At 36.0% G+C, this 24,999-nt stretch overlaps 1 protein-coding gene across 1 annotated transcript in view; it reads right to left on the bottom strand.

The window, feature by feature from the left end:
* Positions 1-24,999, bottom strand: part of HIPK2 (homeodomain interacting protein kinase 2) — a 258,705-nt gene that overhangs the window by 55,131 nt on the left and 178,575 nt on the right. The window contains 4 exon segments of the mRNA XM_074267771.1: positions 3,072-3,251; positions 8,855-8,997; positions 18,564-18,685; positions 23,557-23,776. Coding sequence (XP_074123872.1) covers positions 3,072-3,251; positions 8,855-8,997; positions 18,564-18,685; positions 23,557-23,776 — 665 coding nt within the window.

Here is a 24,999-nt window from a genome sequence, read left to right as displayed (position 1 = left end):
TCACTAGAATGGGGGCTGGGACAGCCCAAGTTGGCTCAGATCCGATGGGGGTAGTGAGAGCCCATCATCTATTCAAATTCAAAAGGGTGCTTTTGACCAGTATTTGTGAATCAAAGGTCCTAGCTTCTTGAATTGATAATGCATCAGCTAGGAGGGGCTGGGAATCAGAAAAGGAATACATCCATCTGAAAGGAGTAGTTTCTCAAAGGGACTACAACTTACATCAACTTCTCTTGGGTTTGTAATTCTACTAATATTGTCAGATGTTTTTCTGGGAAGTCTGTCAAATTATGTCTTTCCCATAGTTACCCTTGTACAGATGACTTTTTGAATCCAAGCTATCTGAAGAGGGAGTTATGTGAAGACACAAATACAGAGGAAAAGAGAGTTCATCAACTCGTTTAAATTTTTTAAAGGTATATGAAGACAGAAACAAAATCAGATAACAGAAGATGAATACAAAAGTTCTGTAAGAATAATGTGAAGCATGGCAGTTCAGAATGACCTGAAGTTGGATATGTATAATAAGGACAAAAAGACTTTTTTTCTTTAAAGCTATATTGGAGAAAATAGGATGAAAGAAAGGAGAGAACTGTTGTTCAGGGTAGAAAGTCAATGGTGATGGAAGACAAAAGGAGAACTGCTTTATTGGGTAATTGTCAAATTGGATTTTAAACGTAAAGCATTTTGTAAACCTTAAAAACTAGACATGCCATTATTATTACTCAACTCATTCTATTTCTGCTTTCTCTGTCAAAGAGAATGATCTTTGGATTAGGAGAGAACAAAACTAGTTAAAAGAGTTGAAGTGGAAGTGATATCATTAAGAGTGAGTATGCCTTCATCAAGAACAGGTCTTCTCACACTAAGCTTATTTCTTTTTCTTTTGGGATTCCTCATAGTAATCAAAGGAATCCTGTAAATTTACTTAGGTTTTAGGGCTGCATTTGAAAAAAAATCTCTTTAATATAATCCTTATAGAGAAGAAGAGAGGTATGATTTGATGGCAATCAGGTTGGTAGAGTCAGATCTGGTTAAATTCCAGGACCCAAAAAGTAGTGACTAATGGTTTAATATTAACTTGGAAGGAGGATCCTAAGGGAGAGTAGTAGGGATTTGCCCTTACTGTTATACTTTCAACATTTTTATCAATGACTTGGATAAAGGTGTAGGTAGACGCATGCATATCAAATTTTCACATGAAACAAAATTGGAAATAAGGATTCAAAAATATTTTGATAGAGCTCTTTTTATGGTGTCAAAGAAACAAAAGGAATGCTCATCAACTGAGGAATGGCTGGGCAGATAATGACATACCAATGTAATTGAATGCTATTTAGCTTTAAAAAGTAATAAAAAAGATGATTTCCACAAAAAATCTGGGAATACTTGTATGAAAAGTTGCAGAAGGAAGAGAGATGATCTAGAAGAACAATTATACTATAATACCAACATTATGAAAATGAATAATTTGGAAATACTTAAGAATACTTAAGATTAAGATCAATGCAATATTCAACCATGACTAGAAAGGACCAATGATGGAGAATGCTGCTGGCTTCCTGACAGAAAGATGCTGGACTAAATATGAAGATGGGACACCCATTTTATAGATGTGGCTAATGTGAAAATGTTTTGTTTGACCATGTATATTTATCAAGAGTTGTTTTGCTTTTTAGGGGGTAGAATGGGGCAGAGTGGGAGAAAAATAAAGGCTTGAATATTGAAGAAATCAATTAAAAGATCCTGTTAGTCTAGGAACAAGCATTCAAATCTAATATAAAAGGGACAGATTTGTTGAAACATTCTTACACTCGATTTAAAAAAATCAACCTCATAAGTACAAGATATTATAGTTATGTCTAGACAACAGTTTGGGGGGAAAAAGTAAACTCCACAGCTCGGCACTTAAAGCTCTTCACAATCTGGCTCTAATCTTCCTTTCCAGGTCTATTTCCCATCACAATGAGAAATTTCTTGTTTTACCCAAACTGTCATACTTGTTGTTCCCCAACTTGGCATTCCATCTTCCTTTTCCATGCTTTTGTACATGTCTATACCTGGAGTGCGTGCCCATTTCCTCCTTCCCCCAGCCTCTTAGAATTCCAAGACTACTCAAGACTCCGCTTCTGTATTATTTCATTTGGAAGTATTTTCCTGATCTCCCTAGTTATTAATGCTGTTTTTCCTCTTCCTTCACAAAGTATTGTGTAATGACTTATTCTCAAAAGATAGGAAAACTCTGAGGGCAAGGAATAGGTTTTTTGATTTTGCCCTCCCCAAGCAGTTCTTTCCAGAGAGTTACACCTGCAAATTCAAAATACTAGCAATATTTAGCGGAAAACTTAGTGGGGGAGAAGGAATCTGATAACTTGTCTTCAAATATTATGAAAAATTAATGAATTGAATCATTAATTAATTATTATTAAATTATTTATTATCAAACTAATTAATTAAAATATTAATTAAGAAATATTATGTGGAAAACGGCTTAGATTTGTCAGGAAGAAAGCTGACTTTTACCCCTGAAAGCAGAATTAGGAATAATGGATGAAAATGACGTAGAGGCAAACGGCATTAGTAGAGTAGCTAACTGGGGCTGGACGGCAGTCCGAGGGCGTGAAATAGGCAGGAAGGTCCTGGCCAGTCACCGAAAATCCTCGCTTTATCCACAATAGCCAGATAGGTTTCTGATTTGGTTTGGTATTTTGAAATGCAAAATGGATAACCCATAAAATGTTTTCCCAGGTCGAACACTACCGAACAACAAAAAAGGCAATCAAAATTGTGGCTATTGCTACTGCTCCCAAAGAGAAAATTGGATTAGGCTGGCTGCAGAGACGGTGGAAGCTCCCTCCCTAGACGTTTCCAAGCAAAGATGGACATTGGTTGGTGCGGGATCTCGAAAGCGTTCTGACCCCCCGCGCGGGATCCTCCCGAGGGAGGCCACTCGCATTTACCAGGCTCGCGTGGGCCGCGTCGCGCGCTACGGACAATCGCCCACATGGCCTCGCTCAGCGCCTCAGATGGAGGCGGAGAACTCCGCTACCCCCTCCCACCTTCACACGCACCTGGCGGCCGTCTGGTGCTGCTTATTCTTCCGCGAGGTCGTCGTGCTGGTGGGCTGCTGCCTCATCACGTGGGCCACGCCCACATTCAAGGGCTGGGCCGCCGGGAGGGTCACGTGGCCAGTCAAAAGCGCGGGCTGCTGCATGATGGGGTTGTAGTGGCTTCCGTGAGCGTGCGTGTTCCTAAGGGAGCAGAGAGAAAGCAGCCCCACTTTATATTTTCCATTGTTAAAAGTGCCCTGCTTGGGTCTAGTTGCCACAGCGTCTTCTAGGCAGTTTTCTAATAAACTACTCGAAGGTAATAGATGGAGATGGCGTCCGCTCCAAGCCCACGAGCAGACAGCTGGGAGAGCGCGGCCCGGAGGAGTGGCGCTGCCCCAGCTCTTGCTGCAAGGAGCCAGGTAGGTTACCCGGGCGCCAGGCACCGCCTAGCAGGAGGCTTCCCAGGCTCCCTACCCGTCCGCTGGCGGCTCCCTGGCCCAGCTTTCTCCCCTCACGACGGGACCTCATCCTTCCACCACTCGCTTAACTCTAGGGGCTTTCTAAAGCTTGCGGGATTAACTACAGATTGCTCCCAGCGCAGCCTCCTCGGGGCCCCGGCGCCCTTTGTCCCGGACCCCGGCCTCCCTCTTCTGCTCCAAAGTCAGACCGTTCTGGAGTCCCGTCAGTGCCAGACTAAACCCTCCTTCTACAGCGAGCCGTCCTCGCGTGTCTCAGCTGCGGAGCCCCCCCTTTGAGCTCTTTGCCGTGTGGGCAAGTTGCCCTCTCCAAGGCTTGCGAGCTCCTGGAAGGCAGGACGGGCCTTGTGGGCTTTTTGGCGTGGTGTCCCCAGCGCTCCGCACCGTTCCTGGCGGGTAGGAGGCGTTTAATAAACATTTAAAGGAACGAAAGACGGAAAAGGTTGTCCCCTCGTTCGACGGAACTGCCGCTCGGAGGAGGGCGCGGCAGCCCGATGGAGTTAATTGTGTGAAAGAGGAGGGAGAAGTTTTGTTTCTAAGGAGAAAGAGGACTATGTTTTGCTACCAGGGCGGTCCTAACGTGTCAGGGCTCTGGCGAATTAAGTGAGTTGAGGTGAAGATGAAGGTTACTTCTAAATTTGTGTTTTTCGTTCCTGAACAATAAACTATGAAAACTGGAGATAGTAAACTTCGGGAAGTCATTTATTTTTCTATATGACTAGTTAATATAGTGGTATGCCCAAAGGACACAACCCAATAAACTTTTTCGCCAAATTTTTTTTAAAAAATTAAAAATAAAATACCCATGATCACAATTTGGTAAATTAACTTAAATTGAAATTAATCAATCACTAGCCTACAAATTAATTATGTCCCAACATTTTTTAAAAGCCAGCTGTTTGACAAAGGAGTGGATGGATTCCTAGTCTAGCCACGTCAACCTCTTTTTTTTTTTTTTAATGTAAAATATCTAAACATGCCACATATTTGTAGGTTAAAAATAGAACATGTTTTCAGTACTAGTAATTACGTTATAAAATGAGTGATTTATAGTAGTTTTTATTTATTGTGAAAGTTGGTGTTTGAAAATAAGGTTTGATTGGCTGGAAGATGAGTAGACAGATATTTAGGGAGATATTGAGAAGATTTAGATGCTTTCAAAAGCTTTGTAGGGTTGGTGGTTTTACTTTATTTTGCTTTTCACTTGAAACTTAAGGGTTTTCCTTTTCCTTGATATAGGTACATCACAAACATGATAAAGCTTATTAGCCATTGCTTACATTTTTGTTTTTCTTCCCAGGTTATTTTTACCTTCTTTCTAAATCCGATTTTTCTTGTGCAACAAGAAAACTGTATAATATGTACACATATATTGTATTTAAGATACACTTTTTTCATGTTAAACATGTTAAAGTATAATAAAAACATTAAGCTTATTAGCCATTATTCTGTTACTTTGAAATTCATAGACAATTAAAAAAGTAAACAAGGTTTTGGGATTTTTTTAAACATTTTATATTAATTACCAGTTAAAACTCTCTTAAGTTTAACCTTTCATGGACTCTTAAGAGTAGATTTAGAGTTGGAAGTGAGATTAGAGAACATTTATTTCTTCCTTCATGATGCAAAAGAAACTAACAGAGAATTTAAGGGATTTGCCCAGGGCATGGATGGGAGAGAGTCAAGTCTGTCTCAAAAGCCCAGTCAGGACCAAATCTTGGGGCTTCCTGCATTGTGCCTGACTAATATGTAGAGGCTGGAAGCTGTGAGTGAAAGGCATTAAATGCTAAGGAGTCCGTGCAAGTAAGATGGCTTTCACAAAACCAAAGTATTTTTAGTTTTGCTTTCTACTTTATTACTTCTCTGACAGCTACAATTACCCTCATCAAATACTTAATAGTAGTAACGTAACTAATTTAATCCAGAGTTATAGTTGTGGAAACAGGGTAACTGAATTATGGGAACAATAAAGTAGCAGGGATTTCCAATAACATCAAGAAGGGACTGACCTTTCTCCCTCTCTAGAGCTACTAGAGGCAACATAGAAAAGTTGGGAGAGGTGAATTGCGGTAGTTGAATTTCTTTGTTCAGGACTTAGACCGTGGCTGTAAAGCTTATCATGCTGGGTTGGGGCTGTAAAAAAACCAGGTGAGCCAGATTTATTTTGCTTCACACTAATCATAGTTGAGTTGATGGGACAGCTAGGTGGTGCAGTGACTAAAGCATCAGCCCTGAAGTCAGGAAGACCTGAGTTCAGATTTGGCTTCCTCAGACACTTAACACTTCCTACTGTGTGATCCTGGATAAATCACTTAACCCCAATTGCCACAAGGGAAAAAAAATAGATTAAACATTAGCCTACTGAAGAACGCCTTCAGAATATACAAATGTGTTCAGGAGATAGGATATGAGGTTCTTATACTAGATGAGAGAAATAGTTATTCTATTATATTAAAAACCTATTTGTCATTTGGATCCAGATTTTTAATTTTTTTTTATTCAGGAACTATACCCTGTAGATTAGTCAGCCAGTCTCAAAGTGGCACAGCTGATAAATGGAGATTGCCCAGTGAACATGTTCTTCTGTCTCCCAGCTAGAATTTCTTTTCAGAGTGTAAATGGAATCTATTCTAAGTGAAATTTCAGCCCAAAGCATTAAGCCCACATTTTTGGATGCCTCCATGGCTATTTAGGGTGACCCAGTAAATGAAGGAGAAAACCGAACCTAAGAGGTCTTTTTGGAGATGGATTCCTCTGGCCACATTGCCAAAACTGGTGGAAAACAGGATCGAGCCCCATTTTCAGCAGAGGAGCTGAAGATTTAGATCCTTCCCCAGCCCTCAATTGCTGACCAGTCCAGGTTGATTTCTCCTGTCAGGGACATTCTCTTTCAAAAAAATATTTTTGGTAATTGAGAAAAATCACTGATCATCAATTTGTTGATTATTAGGCAGTCTAATAAGTTGATTATTGACTACTTAGGAACTCTTTCTCTCAGTTCGTTCATGTGTCTCACAGATAATGAACTACTGACATCCACTATCAGGAATTTAGGAATGTGAGCATTGGGAGCCTAATGTGAGAACAGATAAAACTTTAGCTGTTTTAAAAATCTGTCTGGGGCTGGCCTGCAGTGAGCATGTGTAACTGCATTTATATTTCTTATGAAGCTGTGTATATTATTATGTTAATACACATTTAATAATACACATTCTTTCTCTGGGAATTGGCATGAGGTGAATGAGATTAGAGTAAAAAGTACCTGTGTGCCTTGACATGAGTAATATCAAGAGGAGAATTTGACAATGGCTTTTCAGGGAATAGATGTACTTATCCTTTTTTTCTCTAATTATTTGCATTTGACTTGAGATAGAAGAGGGGCTCTAGGAAGATGTTAGAGGTTGGGAGGAAGGGAAATGGGGAGAGAAACTTGAGAAAGGATACAAGGAATGGAGAATGGTTTACTTTTTGGCCTTCTAGTTGGCTCAGTAGTTATGGAGAGACTAGGAAGAGACTTTAATATATAAAACAAAAGAATGAACTCTCTCTGAGGTAAGAATCATAAAATTTTAGAGCTGGCAAAAAGTTATCAAACTGTGCATATCCTTTGACCCAGCAGTGTTTCTACTGGGCTTATATCCCAAAGAGGTCTTAAAGAGGGGAAAGGGACCTGTATGTGCAAAAATATTTGTGGCAGCCCTTTTTGTAGTGGCCAGAAACCGGAAACTGAGTTGATGCTCATCAGTTGGAAAATGGTTGAATAAATTATGGTATATGAATGTTATGGAATATTACTGCTCTGTAAGAAACCACCAGCAGAATGATTTCAGATAGGCTTGAAAAAATTATTTCAGTAGGCTTAAAGAGACTTATATGATCTGATGCTAAGTGAAACAAGCAGAACCAGGAGATCATTATATATGGCAACAAGAAGACTATGTGATGATCAATTCTGATGGATGTGGCTTTCTTCAACAATGAGATGATTCAAACCAGTTCCAGTTGTTCAGTGATGAAGAGAGCCATAAACACCCAGAGAGAGAACTGTGAGAGCTGCGTGTGGACCACAACATAGCATTTTTACTTTTTGTTGATGTATTTTGGATTCTGTTTTCTTTCTCAGGTTTTTTTTTCCTTCTTAGTCCGATTTTTTTTGTGCAGCAAGATAACTATAAGTATGCATGTGCATATTGGATTTAACACATATTTTAATATATTTAACATGTATTAGACTACCTGCTATCTAGGAGAGGAGGTGGGGAGGAAGGAGGGTAAAATTGGAACAGAAAGTTTTGCAAGGGTCAATGTTGAAAAATTACATACATATATTTTGTAAAAAACAAACAAACAAAAAAAAACAAACCCTTAGATAAAATAAATAAATAATTTTAGAGCTGGAATAGACTTTAGAGATCATACTTTCCACTTCTCAAACAATGCAAAGATCTCTCCAGCTATCTAGTATGTGGCTTTCTGTGGGGTGGGAACAAAATCAGCTGTACAAGGAAGAAGGCTGCTAAGAAGCAATGTAATCCTGGTAAAGTTTGGAGAACATGCTTTGAAGGAAGGAGGGAGAAAAAAGACTAAAATGGGCAGGGAAGAGAAGGTGAAGGGAGTTAGAAATAATTGGCTCAGTATTCTTAAAGTCAATGAAATACCAAATTAGAAACTGTTCTTGGATTAGGGGAATTATGTATTATCAGATCTAATGTGGTTGGAATGTAGTAAATGTGGCTTAATTGTAAAGGCATGACTATAATGAGACTTAACACATTAAACATTCCAGAAGGACCTGGCAGGCAAAATGTGTGTGTGTGTGTGTGTGTGTGTGTGTGTGTGTTGTCTAATGATGTGCAATGGTTCAAAAATGATTTTGGAATTCCTCTTTTGGAATTACTTTTAATGGGTCAAATCTTTGTCTTTTCACAGTAAACAATCATTTATAAAACATGAGTAAGATAGATGCTGGCTCTCCTATTTTTGGTTCCCCCCCCCTTGCAAAAAAAAAAAAGAGGTGTGACCATAAAGCAAAGGGACTTGTTAGGTATTAAGTTGGCTTTGAAAACAATTTCTAAAGGGGAATTCCAAAAATGGAACTAGATTAAGTATACAGTTTGACAAGGTGACTATTTTGAAGGATGGCACTAAAATGAATGTTATAGTAGGCTGACAAAAAAAAAAAATCCATCTGATCATGCAGTATTTTGTGCTTCTGCCTAACAAGTCTCTTTGCAAATAGTGAATTCAGGCAGGGAAGAGCTTAATAACTCTTTAGACAAATACCCCCTTAATATCCTTAATTCTTAACATTCAGAATTGCCTCCTTACCTCCAGTCTGCCAACTGCTGGGTCCCTGCCATAGTCTCAGGAATTACAGTTGCATGCTGCACTGAGGTATGTGTGGCCACTCCAGTCAACTGCTGCCAGGCTGGGGGAAGCAGAATTTGTTGGGTCCCACTCGGCCAGGCCTGCTATGGAACAGAAAAGATGTTCAATTATTACTTGTCTTTATCAGCTGACTAGTACTGGTCTGAATCCTAATGGGGCTTATTATCTAGTTGGGGTTGATGAAACTAATACATACCACGAGATATTATATCCTGGGAGAATTTGAAAAAACAGGATATAACAGTATGAGCTAAAAAAAGGTAGAGAAGGTTTTGTAAAGAAGGAATAATTTGAATTAGGCTTTGATTAATGAATAATATTTGGATAATAATTATAACTAGCATTTATACAGCACTTTAAAGTTTAGAAAGCACTTTAACATGTGTGATCTTATTTGATCCTGACAACAATCTTATGAGGTAAATGCTATTTTATCATTACTATACAGATGAAAAAGACAAGGTAGGGGAGTTAAGTGATTTGTCTAGGGACAGCCATTTAGGTAAGTATCTAAGACAGGATTCAAACTCAGGTCTTCCTAATTCTCAGGTCTCACAATCTATTCATTGTACTACCCCATCTGTCTAGAATAGAGAAAGGCAAAGAAAGACATTTAACATAGCTAAAGCAGAATGAGCTTGGAGTAGGAGGGACAACAATAGGTCAATGACAGAGAAGAATAACAGATAACAAGGAATCCATATTGGTTAATTAAACATGTGTATTTTTCTAAACATTTCCACATTTATAATAATTGGAGAACACAGAGGCCCAATGAGGGCTTAATGACATATCTAATTACTCTATAGTTAGACTTGTGGAAGATCCAGAACCAGAATTAAGGGTTAACAATTCTAATCCAGTGCTCTTTTTATGAATGCCATGCTGCTTCCTATATGGGACATAAAGAAACCCAAAGAAATATGGCAGATTCCAAGATTTCCAACATGGGAGATTAGAACTACTATTTATATTCACAAATTTTTACTGAGTATCTCTTATATGCATAGCCCTGGAGAGCTCATAAAAATGGAATGAGAGAGAGAGAGACACACACACACACACACAGAAAGACAGAGAGAGAGACAGAGAGAGAGAGAGAAAGAGAGAGAGACAGACAGACAGACAGACAGACATTTCTGAATAACTGACACTCCAGAATAAAACTTTGCCCCTTCCCCCCAAAGTTTTATTGGTGTCTTTTGTTCTTATGTCACACTTACTTCTGCCAGTGAGTTTTCTCTTAGAACAAAGATTAACAAAGAAAAGCAATTCAGTAAAATCAACCAATAAAATCTCTACATCTGACAGAAGCATCATTCCACATCCACAGTCTCATCTCTTTTCTGATGCCAAGACTGGTCATGTTAATTAGAAAACATTCAGTTTTGTTTTTAATATTTGTTCTACTTATGTCATTGCATTTATTGTGTATGTTGTTTTCCTGATTCTATAAAAAGTTTTTTTTTAATAATAGCCTTTTATTTTCAAAATATGTGCAGATAGTTTTCAATATCATCCTTGCAAGACCCTGTATTGGAAATTTTTCTCCCTCTCTCCTTACAGACCTCCTCCAGATAACAAGGACTCCAATATTGGTTAATTAAACGTGTATTTTTCTAAACATTTCCACATTTATCATGCTGCACAAGAAAAATCAGATCAAAAAGGGGAAAAAATGAGAGAAAAAAAGCAAGCAAGCAAACAGCAACAAAAAAGGTGAAAATAATATATTGTGATTCTGATTCTAATTTTTTTTTTTTTACTATGTATCAATACTTATATTTATGTATCACAATTTAAAAAAACCATTCCTTGTAACATTTGTTTATATGGTCATTTGACATTAAGTGTCCTTTGGGACATTGTTCTGATTCAGTGTTTATTTAAATTTAACATTTTACAGACCTGTCTTATTGTCTCAATTAGATTGTAAGGTCTTGGGGGGGAAAGGAGATACCACAGATGGACTTTCCAATCTTCCTTCCCTCACACTACTTTGATCTCCTTTAGACTGTAGCAGAGTTTCATGTACAAAATAGATACCAGGCACTCAAATATAGATTTTTGATCCCTTAGCTAGTTACCCCACAGGATGCTTTTCATGCAGTAAATCATGGAGAATAGTTCAGAACTTAACTATCTATGATAGAGTTTACATCTAAGGCTTTCATAAGGCTTTCATAATAAAGAGGGGTAGTGGGATCTGGGGGTCCTTGGGTCAGGGATGGGGCAAGGAAGAAGTGGTATTTGTGGTAGATTTTTTCCCTCTTAACCCTTTTTTCTTCACTGTGACAGAAAAGGCTGAAGAGATGATGGTTTGCTTTAACTGCTTCTTCCCTTTCCCTTCCCTGAGGTTGACAATGATAGTTGGGGTAAGAAAGGAAGAAAGTGAGAAATGGTAGCAGAGCTGTCACCCCACTATTCTCGTGGAAGGAATGGAGAAAGAAAAAAGAGTGTAGGCAGAGAACCAGAGAGTAATGTTTTGGGGAGGAGGGATCTTTATGTATAGTAAGTTTCATTCCTAAGTAGGGCCTTGCCGATCCTTTGTAATATGCTTTAATGATACTTAGAAATATTATTTCATAGTTTAGTTCATTTTGTTTTTTGCTAAGATCAAGAATTCCTATTTGTGTCATCTCTGAATTTGTTACATAATTCTGATATTGTTAAATTACTGCAAGCGTACCTAGTAACAGTAAAACATGAGTGAGGGCTAAGATAAAATTCTTAGCTACAATTTTATTTTATTTTATTTTATTTTAAGCTACAATTTTAAAAGATTTGTTAAGAATTTGTGGTGAACTTTCTAAAAAGAAAGAGCTTAAGCTGCAATTTTAGCTGTGATTATTTTATTAAAGACCTAAATTTTTTCAACTTAAAATTTCAATTTATTTCTCTCTAATTTGCATTTTTTAAAAATCTCTCTATATAATCACAGTTTTTTTTTCTGTTTGTATTTAAATACTAATTGGACAGAATTTCAGATATCTTTACCAAAGCAGGATACCAGAGGGCAACTATCCCCCAAGATGACATTCAGAACTATTTTCAAAGCTATGCTGACCTCATGGAATGTGTAATTTCTGCCATTATAAACAAATTAGGGGCTCACACAGATGGACTAAGAAAACCACACATTAATCACTTTTTCTGAAGCTGAAAACACTGAAGTTGAGGGCTTTTTTTTTTTTTTTTTTTTTTAACTTTTAATAATTTGAGATGAGGAGGAGTGTTTGGTTGAGAACATTATATATATATATGTATATGTATATATATATACCTATTAATCTGATTTGTTGGCCATATAGGATCATAGATTTATATCTGAAAGGGACCTCAGAAGTAATCTAGTTCAGCACCCTTATTTTGCAGATGAGAAAACCAGGCCGCAGTCCAAAATCTTTGTTATGCAGCATGGGGCTCCGAGGACTGATCAAGACCCATTCTGTTCTTTCAGTTTCCTTCTCCTTTTTTCTTTCTTGGAGGTTTAATACATTTCTTTTTAATAAAAAAATGATTAATTTCTTTTTTTGCGACTCTGTATTAACTAAATAATATATGCAATTGGATGCTGTGGGTATTAAAGGGGAATAAAATAAAAGTATAAGTTTTGGCTCATGACCTAGCTTATGACCTAGCAGGAGATACAAGATGAATAAATATAATGTAAATATAGACACCAGATGATAGTAGACGGCAAAAGTTGGGGTTCAGTCATGTGAAGAATTTACAATGGCAATTCTTTTTGGCAAAAGGTAGATTTATTTAGGGAATAGATTACAGATAAAATGAAGGATACAACATCAGAATGGTAAATATGAAATAGTTGGGAGAGCATAGAAAGAAAGTTTTAATAATTAACTTGTATTTTGGACAGGGCATGGCAAGGTGAGGCTGTTCAAGACCCTTACTGAGGGTGGGCCTCAGGTTTGCTATAATTTGGATTTCAGACTAGATGACCTCCCCAGAGGGTGGGACCAAGGAACTAAACTAATCTCTCCAAGTCTTCTTTCCTGCCTTTTTCAGGGATAAATTCTTCAGTTTCTTTTTGTCTAATGCACCCATTATTCAGGATCTCATTTATAATTTCATTATTGTGGGTATTGGTAGTTTGAGAGTTGCCATGGTAAGAATTTAAAAAAAAAAAGGAAAAAAAGAAAACAAATTTGTATCCATGTAACTAAAATAATGATTTAACTCTTCAAAACTTATTCTTTGCTGGTCCCTACATGAAATATAGAGCTCATCCATGGCCTAGACTTGGAGCTTTTCCAAGTTTGTTTAGTCTACTATAATTTGTATCCTATAGCTTTTGAGAACAGAGTGGTTACAATGCTCTGATGAGGCATCATAATAAGAGTTTAGTAGAGGAACAAATGTGAAACAATTTGCAAATAAAATTCAGGATTTAATTAAGTACAAAATGTGTGTAAAGAATCATAAATATTGTAGGATTACAAAGTGGGTGTTTAAGTGTTTTACAAATATCTCATTTGATCCTCATGATACCCCAAGAGGTAGGTGTAATTATCCCCATTTTACATTTGATAAAACTAAGACAGATTGAGTGACTTGCCTAGGATCACATAACCAGTAAGTGGCTGGGGTCAAATTTCAAGCCCAGCAGTCAATCTGCAGATTTATCTAGTTGGACTAGATGGCCTCCCAGATCCCATCTAGATCTTTAATATGGTATTATGTCCTTTAGAGCAATATATTCAATATTATGTTCTATATGCTGCAAGTATTATTTTCGATTCTGAAGAAAATTATTCAAACTGAAGAAAGCAGACTATTTCTAAATGGATTGGCCATCTATATAACTGATTCAAGGCTTAAGTAATGAAATTAAATGGGGGGGGGGAGGAGAGTAAATTCATAAATGAGCTTGAAAATGATTAAATCAATTAAAAAACTGATTCTGATTTTTCCATTAGATTTTATCTTGAAGCCCAGGATATATACTGTTCTCTATGCCAGAGAAAGTGGGCTGATCTATTTGTAAATAGATCTGTTTTGTGCATGGATATTAACATATATGTAATCAAGGTTCCTTAAAGATAAAAGATGCATTTCAATTATATCTTCAAATTAATAATCTGTAATGTACTTTTTCTGTGTGATCCTGATGAATTAATACAATTGCAATGTTAGTATCTTATAACCTGCCCATAAATGATCTAGTTTTGATGCCTTGTAGTTTGACCTGACTCTTCTACTTCAGCAGCAAAGTACTTTATATGCTTAGGGTATACACCTCCCCACCCCCAATCATATATCTATATATACCCCCCCACATCAATACTCACATATATATGTATGTATGTGTATACATGTGTATATGTGTATGTGTGTGTATATATATATCATGTGTATATGTGTGTGTATATATATACACACACACATATACACCCCCCCCCCATATATATATATATATGATTTTAAATGACAAATATACTGTTTATTTCACCAGTTTGTTCCTAAGGTTGTTTCAGGCTTGAAAAAGTAGATTTGGGCAATTTTTAATGCCTCTACTCCCCTTCCTGACTCAAAAATTGAAACGCTAAGCCTTAACTTAAATTTTGATTGGGATGTTGCACTATCTTAAAAAATGCTTTCCACCATATTTGTCACATGTACAAAACTAGGCCCCAAAGTGTTAGTTAATCCTGGATCCCCAACGGGCCATTATTAATATACAGTGGATGACAGATTTTTTTTTTTTTAATTTATTTTTTTTTTATTATTCATTTTTCCAAATTATCCCCTCCCTCCCTCCACTCCCTCCCCCCATGACAGGAAATCCCATACATTTTACATGTGTTACAATATAACCTAGATACAATATATGTGTGTAAATACCATTTTCTTGTTGCACATTAATTATTAGCTTCTGAAGGTATAAGTAACCTGGGTAGATAGACAGTAGTGCTAACAATTTACATTCGCTTCCCAGTGTTCCTTCTCTGGGTGTAGTTATTTCTGTCCATCATTGATCAACTGGAAGTGAGTTGGATCTTCTGATGACAGATTCTTTAAAAAATACTTTGATAACTTTGGTCTTAATCTTTTGTGTTGCTTTGCCTTTTAGAAGGGTGGTCTTGGTTTCTACAACTAAAGAAGGGGTTAGTGGTTATAGCCACTCTGTCTATAGTCATCTAAGGCAATTTAGGCATTTCAATTTATACATATATATTTTAACCTTCTTTTCCCCTTTTCTACACTCGTTCTAATGGTGCTTTCTTTTTATCTTCTAAGCAGATCTTTAGAACTTGAAAGGACCTTTAGAAAGCATGTAGGCAGGCCCTAAGGAAGGGACTTAGGCCAAATCCTGCAGTTGGCAAGAGAGCTGGAGGGTTGAAGCATCTGTCCAGGCTCCATTGTCCTTTCCAAAAGTGTTCATTTCGGGCTGGAAGATATTTTAATAATAATTCATGTAGTCTCTTGGTTTGACAGACAAGAGAAATAAAGCCCAGAGTATGAAAGTGACTACATAATAGTTATTAAGTATCAGAGTCAGGATAACACATGGTGGATTCTTCCTCCCTAACGAGGGTAAGCCTAATTTAGGTCATCTTACACTTTATGCAGTAGACACATGGTGGGGAACACTCTGGAGGTAAATGCTTCCTGAATTTGTGGCTGTGTATTTAAAATACTCATTTCTTTAAAATGTTATCTTGGACTTTTGGAGAGAAATCTTACAGCTGATATGTATGTGAACATGTAGAAAGGAGAATTGAGCAGAAGTTTTTAAATTCCATAAATTCCAAAAATTCTTTTGAATTTGCAAATATGTGTTATGTAACCATTAAGGGAAGATCTGTAAAAATATAAGGTGGCCTGCATGCAGCTGTATGTGGCTATCTTTGGAATAATCCAGTATAATAATCTTAGGGAAGAGAAAGAACAGAATGAGGTTAATATAGGAAAGGGAGAAGAGTCATGAAAGTCCCTTAGGAGAAGGAATGGTTAAAAAAGACAAGAGGATTAAATAAATGGATAAAATGAATGGATTTAAAAAAAAGAACCAACCTGGCAAAAATAGGGAAATGGGCTGTTGTGATGAAATTTAAGGTAGGTGAAGAAGGGAAATAGCTGTCTTTAATATCTGAAGGGCTCTCAGACAGAAGAGGATTAGATTTAACTCTGCTTGGCACTATAGGGTTTAAATGGCATCAGTGGAGGAAAACTACACAGGCAAAGAAAAACTTTTTAACACAGTGGTCCCAAAGTAGAGTAGGTCTGAGCAGAAGCTTCATGATCATTTGTTAGTGAAGTTTTGCTCATTAAACAAGTTGGTAAGTCTTTTTCATAATAATTTCATTTCCCAGAGACTTTTTTCTTTGGGTCCAAATCTCTCTCTTTTTTACTCCACCATTATGGATACCAGCTGCCCTTAAGAGCTAAAATATCCCTTAATCTGGACTAAGCTGCTATTCCCCTTGTATGAACAATACTTATCTGAAAAGATGTATTCTCCACAAATTAAATCTATTATGAGATCTCTGACTCTTTTCTGGCAGTTGGCCTTTTCACTGACGTGTAGTGGATGAATAGAATGTTTCCCCATATTCATCTTTGGACTTGGTAGGATTCATAATCTATTTCCTTATGTTTGCTCACTTTTCCTCTCCCTGTTCATAAGTTTTCTTTCTCTACTATTCTGTCCCACAAAAATAGGTGTTATGAGGTTTACTTGGTGGTATTTAAATCTGTTCTTTGTATTCACTTTTCTTGTTTAATTAAATTCTGCTTGTATCTTTATCTTCATGTATCCCTTTTGAAAAAAATCTCTTTGATTCCTTTTTTTTCTTCAACAGCACAGGCTTTAATCTCTCTAAACATGGGGTAATTTCATTATTTTTACCTCATGTTTATTTTAATATTTTGTTCACATCTAAAAATTAGTTTTGTTGTAAAAATGCCTCTTATTGAATATCTATCTTCATTTCTTTTAAGTCTTAAATTTACAGAATGGGTCAGTTTGGTTTGCTGTTTGTGTTCCTTTATTCTCAGAACATATTATTCCACTTCCTTCTGTGACTTCTCATGGCTACATCATCTTATGTTATTCAAGCTTACTTTATACTTAAAGATTTTTCTCCTGGCTGCTTAAAAAGTTTGTTGTTTTTCATTTAAATTGTTTGATTTACCACATTTATACCTTAAAAGTTGGAACCTGGAATTTTCTTCTGGAGGAAATCTTATATATTTTTTCAATTGGTACTTTGTTGTATCTACTTAGAAGTTATGGGCAGTTTTCACCTATTATTTCCTGTACATGCCATTTGTGTTTTCCCCAAAAAATATTTTTCATATTCTTTTGGGGGAATCTATGAGTTTTAAATTACTTTGATATATCCTATATTTTAGGTCAATGGCTTTGGCACATATAGCCATTGGCTATATACAATGTTGTAGCCATTTCTCTTCTGAAAATTTTTCCCCTTCCTCATTATTTTTGTGTTCCAAATCTGCTAACCTCCTTCACTTCTTTAAGATACCTTCCATTGTGGACTCAATTTTTTTTCCTAGTTGAATTTTAAAATTCTGCATTGAGTGCTCTAAATTCTGACTACATTCCTAGTCTCTCCTTTCATGAATTTCATTTAACTTATAAAACATTCTGAAGTGTCTGGCTGCTGTAGTTTCTCTTGGAAGTCCACAGGATTCAATATTTCATAAATCATTGGTTCACTTTTCTTTGTCTTGTATATTTGTTAAGAAAACTTTGTATTCTCTTTGAAGATTTAGTACTCATTCTTTCTCTTGATTTTAGGACTGATTTATATACTAGTGTTCTGAACTTTTATTGAAGATTTTTCTATTCTATCTTTGGTGTTTAAGCCTTTTGAAAGATATGTCCTTCTAACACTCACTTTCTGGCTTCTTCTACCTTTGTTAATGGGTACACTCTCCAAAGCTGAGGTTCATAGCTACCTCAGTGTTCCCTGAATTGGGAGATAATGGGTTTACCAGCCTGGATCCCTAGTTATTCCCAAGTTATTCTCTAAAGGGATAGGACTGGGTTTCAGTCCCCTTTCCTATAGATTTGGTATAACCATAATTGTTGGCTTTGTTGCTCTTCCCCTAGTTCCTCTCTTGGCTCTCTTACTTCTTTTTTCATTTCTAGCCCAAATCATAAACTGCTACTTTTTGCTGAATAAAGAGTATTATTAAGGTAGACTCTCTAAAACCTTGTAGAATCCCTAACCTAGAGTCAGGTCCCATTCAGAAGGCAGCACATTTCATTTCTTCTCCTTCCTCCTTACCAGGCTGAGAAGGGTTAGTTTATGCCATTGGTTGTGGGATACCAAAAGAAGAATATTCTTAGCAAAATCTCTGCCAATGGAGTGCATAAATTCCTCAGCATACCCCAAGCACAAACCTTTAGGTCAGTTGTTATCCTACAAGAAGTATTCCTCTTGTAAGAATAGGGAAGTTAGAGGGAAAAGGGCTGAATAAGTGAATTAAGGATTGAATTTTGTCAGTGTTAATGCATGAGGATTTTGTCAACATTTCCCCCTTTTTTAGTTCTGTGCTTTTAGATATAGGTATTCTACAACTGCTACATAACACTCTATGATGGTCACTTGACTTTACTAGATCTGAAAGTTATAACAGACAAAAAAAAAAAAATTACCTGTGCAAGCAGACCTGGTTGGATCTGGAGAGGCTGAGCTCCTGGAGCCTGAGTGACAATTGGAACTGCATTCTCCATCCGCACAGAATAACCAGCATGCTTTGAAGGGGAGGCTTGTAACCCTTTATCAAGAAATGAATAAAAATACCTGTTAGCAAGTTATTAGTTAGCAGAAACTTTTCTTAATTTGGCTGCAATTTTAGCTGAAAAAAGGTACTTTTTCAAAGAGATGCTTAATTGTTGTTCAGTCATGTCTTGATTCTTCATGACCCCATTTAAGGTTTTCTTAACAAAGATACTGGAGTGGTTCACCATTTACTTCTTCAGCTCATTTTACAGGTGAAGAAATTGAGGGGGGAAAGTTAAGTGACTTACTCAGGGTCACACAGCTAGTAAGTGTCTGAGGCTTGATTTGAACTTAAGAAGATGAATCTTCACTCCAAACCTGGCATGCTATCAACTGTGCCACCTCACTACATGGAAAATACTGAAGCCAACTTTGAAAAAAAAATGATGCATGTTATCAGGGAATTATAATTTATGATTTTGTGAAAATAAGCAACATATTTAGATTAGAGTCAGCTGCTACTAAGGAAACTATTAGAAAGATCTTCAAGTAGCTCCCTTTCAAAGTAATGTATGCTTCCAGGAAATAAAGACTAAATACCCTAAATCCTGGATTCTACTAACTTTAATGCTAGTTTTCCTTTTAGACCTGTTTCCTGACTTATAAGCAAGTGTCATATTGTTTATCATATTTATCTCATGAGGGTTAAGAGAAACAATATTTGAGATTTCTAAATATATAGGGACATATAGTCAGTTTTTGATCATTTGTGTCTATGAGAGGTAGGATTAGGCTGGATATTAATTAGGCAATCCAAAACTCATTTGGCTTTAAAATCTTATTATCTAACAGACTGAGTTTTCATAATTAAATTTATTTACATGGTTTTAAAATCTTTTTAGCTAACAGACTGATTTTTCATATTTACATTTATTTTTTTTTATTTTTTTTTTTTTCATTCCACAATTTATTTATATGAACTTGGATGAGTCATTTTATTCATTAATTTGTTTCATCATGTGTAAAATGATGAAGATGAACTAGTTGATCTCAAAATCATCTTCTATTTTTTTTAAATTCTATGAACTTTTGTTATGCATAAAGTCAATGTGTGGTCACTTCACTCTCATTTTAATTTTATGTTTGTTTGTTTTTTTTTTTTTTTTTTTTTTTTTTTAATTTTTTTTATTATATATATATATATATTTTATAATATTATCCCTTGTATTCATTTTTCCAAATTACCCCCCCTCCCTTATTCCCTCCCCCCGACGACAGGCAATACCATACATTTTACATGTGTTACAATATAGTCTAAGTACAATACATGTGTGTGAATATCATTTTCTTGTTGCACAATAAACATTAGAATCCGAAGGTATATGCAACCTGGGCAGACAGATATTAGTGCTAACAATTTACATTCCCCTCCCAGTGTTTCTTCTCTGGGTGTATCTACCTCTGTCCATCATTGATCAACTGGAAGTGAGTTGGATCTTCTTTATGTTGAAGATTTCCACTTCCATCAGAATACATCCTCATACAGTATCGTTGTTGAAGTATACAGTGATCTTCTGGTTCTGCTCATTTCACTCAGCATCAGTTGATTTAAGTCTCTCCAACCCTCTCTGTATTCCTCCTGCTGGTCATTTCTTACTGAGCAATAATATTCCATAACTTTCATATACCACAATTTACCCAACCATTCTCCAACTGATGGACATCCATTCATCTTCCAGTTTCTAGCTACAACAAAAAGAGCTGCCACAAACATTTTGGCACATATATGTCTCTTTCCGCTCTTTAGTATTTCTTTGGGATATAATCCCAGTAGTAGCGCTGCTGGGTCAAAGGGTATGCACAGTTTGATAACTTTTTGGGCATAATTCCAGATTGCTCTCCAGAATGGCTGGATTCTTTCACAACTCCACCAGCAATGTATCAGTGTCCCAATTTCCCCACATCCCCTCCAACATTTGTCATTATTTGTTCCTGTCATCTTAGCCAATCTGACAGGTGTGTAGTGGTATCTCAGAGTGGTCTTAATTTGCATTTCTCTGATCAGTAGTGATTTGGAACACTCTTTCATGTGAGTGGATATAGTTTCAATTTCTTCCTCTGAGAATTGTCTGTTCATATCCTTTGACCATTTATCAATTGGAGAATGGTTTGGTTTCTTATAAATTATGGTCAGTTCTCTATATATTTTGGAAATGAGACCTTTGTCAGAACCTTTGTTTTTAAAAATATTTTCCCAATTCGTTACTTCCCTCCTAATCTTGTTTGCATTAGTATTATTTGTACAGAAACTTTTTAGTTTGATGTAATCAAAATCTTCTATTTTGTGATCAATAATGATCTCTAGTTCTCCTCTGGTCATAAATTCCTTCCTCCTCCACAAGTCTGAGAGGTAGATTATCCTCTGTTCCTCTAATCTATTTATTATCTCCCTCTTTATGCCTAAATCATGGACCCATTTTGATCTTATCTTGGTATATGGTGTTAAGTGTGGATCCATATCTAATTTCTGCCATACTAATTTCCAGTTTTCCCAACAGTTTTTTCCGAATAATGAATTTTTATCCCCAATGTTGGAATCTTTGGGTTTGTCAAAGATTAGATTGCTATAGATGTACCCTTTTTTGTCCTTTGTATCTAATCTGTTCCACTGATCTACCGGTCTATTTCTTAGCCAATACCAAATGGTTTTGGTGACTGCTGCTATATAATATAGCTTTAGATCAGGTACACTTAGACCACCTTCCTCTGAGTTTTTTTTTCATTAGTTCCCTTGCAATTCTTGACCTTTTATTCTTCCATATGAATTTTGTTGTTATTTTTTCTAGGTCATTAAAATAGTTTCTTGGGAGTCTGATTGGTATAGCACTAAATAAATAGATTAGTTTGGGGAGTATTGTCATCTTTATTATATTCGCTCGGCCTATCCAAGAGCACTGAATGTCTTTCCAATTATTTAAATCTGATTTTATTTTTGTGGCAAGTGTTTTGTAATTTTTCTCATATAATTCCTGACTTTTCTTTGGTAGATGGATTCCCAAATATTTTATACTATCAACATTTGTTTGGAATGGAATTTCTCTTTGTATCTCTTGCTGTTGCATTTTGTTAGTGATATATAAAAATGCCGAGGATTTATGTGGATTTATTTTGTATCCTGCCACTTTGCTGAAATTTTGAATTATTTCTAGTAGCTTTTTAGCAGAGTCTTTGGGGTTCTCTAAGTATACCATCATGTCATCTGCAAAAAGTGATAGTTTAATTTCCTCATTTCCTACTCTAATTCCTTGAATCTCTTTCTCGGCTCTTATTGCCGAGGCTAGCGTTTCTAGTACTATATTGAATAGTAATGGTGATAGTGGGCAACCTTGTTTCACTCCTGATCTTACTGGGAAAGGTTGCAGTTTATTTCTATTGCATATTATGCTTACTGACGGTCTTAAATATATACTCCTGATTATTCTAAGGAATAATCCGTTTATTCCTATACTCTCAAGAGTTTTTAGTAGGAATGGATGTTGGATTTTGTCAAATGCTTTTTCTGCATCTATTGAGATGATCATATGGTTCTTATTAATTTGATTATTAATATGGTCAATTATATTAATAGTTTTCCTAATATTAAACCAGCCCTGCATTCCTGGAATAAATCCTACTTGATCATAGTGTATTATCTTGGAGATGATTTTCTGAAGTCTTTTTGCTAATATCTTATTTAAGATTTTAGCATCAATATTCATTAAGGAGATTGGTCTATAATTTTCTTTCTCAGTTTTCGATCTACCAGGTTTAGGTATCAGTACCATGTCTGTGTCATAAAAGGAATTTGGTAGGACTCCTTCATCCCCTATTTTTTCAAATAATTTATATAACATTGGGGCTAATTGTTCTTTAAATGTTTGGTAGAATTCACATGTGAATCCATCTGGCCCTGGGGATTTTTTCCTGGGGAGTTGATTAATAGCTTGTTCTATTTCTTTTTCTGAAATGGGACTATTTAAGCAATTTATCTCCTCCTCTGTTAATCTAGGGAGCCTATATTTTTGGAGGAAGTCATCCATTTCACTTAAGTTATCAAATTTATTGGCATAAAGTTGGGCAAAGTAACTCCTTATTATTTCTCTAATTTCCTCTTCATTGGTGGAAAGATCCCCCTTTTCATTTGTAAGACTATCAATTTGATTTTCCTCTTTCTTTTTTTTGATCAAATTTACCAAAGGTTTATCTATTTTATTGGCTTTTTCATAAAACCAACTCTTGGTTTTATTTATTAATTCAATAGTTTTTTTACTTTCAATTTTATTGATTTCTCCTTTTAATTTTTGTATTTCGAGTTTAATTTTTGGTTGGGGGTCATATTTACATTTATTTATATGAAAACAAAAATTCTATAATAAAGCTATATTAATGGAGAAGCAGTGTTATATGTGGGAAGTTAGAGAGTAGTTATCTGATCTGCTTCTGACACTTAACGAATCAAGAAATTGACTCATTAATATAATAGTAGTACAAAACAGTATAATTTTTTTTTTAGTATTACCTTATCCTAGTGGTGGCAGCAACATTCAAATAGTGAGCCTGACTACCAAATTAATTTTATCCAGACATGTGATATTATTTCTAAGTTGATTAAAAAAAAACAAAAAACCAGGAGGTAGAATCTAATTAAGCCAAGAACATGTATTATACCAGTCCTAACCATTATGGAAAAACACTAATATTCTCATTAGAATGCTCACATACTCTTCTACCTCCAGAACTTGAAAGAAAAGCGTAATGACACCAATATCACCTATGGAAGAATTTTTTGGATGTCAGAAAATTGAAGCTTTTTAAATGAACTAGTAGACAAGAACATGCATAGTATGGGAAGTAGCCATCACTCTATAAGGATCTCTTCTTCCTTACCTTGGAAGCCTGGGGGACACACGATAAGGGCTTGCTGGAAGGGGTCAGGCCGGGCACAAATCTGCGCTGTTCCTGTCTGCAGGGGCATACTCCGCTGGGCCACTGCAGCCATGGATGCCGCTGAGGGCTGGTAGAGTGTAGATTGGTAGTTTAGTATGGAGACTTCGGGATTGGCTAAGGAAATAGTGGCACTGGTGGAGGTGGGAGCCAGGTTGGTGGCCTAAAGGAATGATGGGAATTAAACAAAAATAAATAAAAATAAAAAATGAGGGAGGTGATATGTTGGAAGACACAAAGCTAAAGCAAATAAACGAACACAAAGCACAAACAAAAATCAAGAGCAAAAGCAAAGACAGAGGGGAGTGGAAAATAGACTTAAAAGATATCAAAGAAACATAGGTAACTGTAGCCAACTAAGGATCCACAACACTTTCCTGTGATTACATATACTCCTCTAATAGCTAGAGTGTCAGTTCCCTCTGCAAAGAGGTTATATTTATTTAACAGGAAGAAATAAATTCTTATTACAATTAGGCTTATTATTTTAGGTCTCTTTTCTCTTGGTATTGTGTTTAACTGTTAAAGTTTATGAACAGTAAAGATGAGAACAAATGGTCAAAAGAATTTAACTAACATCTCACCATAGGTCACTGAAATTGTCACCTCACTTCCTCTCATTTCAAAAACATTTTTTTAGAATTATGTCTAAGTAGTAGGCAAAAAATTCGGAAGGAAATTAAGTTCTACTTCTCACACTCCATATCAGGTTTTTCCTCTGTTCTTTTAGAGAGTAAACAGAGTAATGTTTGTTTGTTCTTTAATAACATTGCCTGTGAGGCTTTGTGCTTTTTTTTGACCAAGCTGTGTTAATTGAACCAATCAAGAAGCATTTACATGTTCATTACGTAAGCATATACAGTGTTGATACTGTGGAAGAAGCTGAAGAACTCAAAGTAGTCCCTGCTTAAAATCTAGATAGAACAACTATGTGAAAAATGAGTAAAAAATGAATATGTAAATAGATGCAAAAACATGTTTCTTAATATATATTACAAATCCTGTCAGAATTGAGAAGAATATCAGTGAAGTCTAGAATAATCAAAGAATCCTTCAAGCAGAGGTGACTTAAGCTGGGACTTTTGAAGGATGTGTAAAATTTGATTAGAAGAAAAGACCAAGAGCAAAAATGTAGAATTAATGAATCAGACTCTCAAGAGTTAGAAAGGACTTGGAAACTGAACAAGATTCTCCTTCATATCATACCTGACAATTGGTTATCCAACCACTGATTGAAAATTATCACTAGAGAGAATTTATTGCCTCTTGAGGCAGTCTCATTATAATTTTGGATACTCCCCCCCCCCCCACTTTCATATCTACTACCCTAATTTAGGCCCTCATTATATCCAATTGGATTATTACAATAGCCAGCACCCCAACTAA

The sequence above is a fragment of the Sminthopsis crassicaudata genome, chromosome 5 (genome assembly GCF_048593235.1).
Source record: "Sminthopsis crassicaudata isolate SCR6 chromosome 5, ASM4859323v1, whole genome shotgun sequence".
NCBI classification, from domain to species: domain Eukaryota; kingdom Metazoa; phylum Chordata; class Mammalia; order Dasyuromorphia; family Dasyuridae; genus Sminthopsis; species Sminthopsis crassicaudata.
The sequence above is the reverse complement of the archived record's forward strand: the minus strand, read 5'-3'. Positions and strand labels throughout refer to the sequence as shown.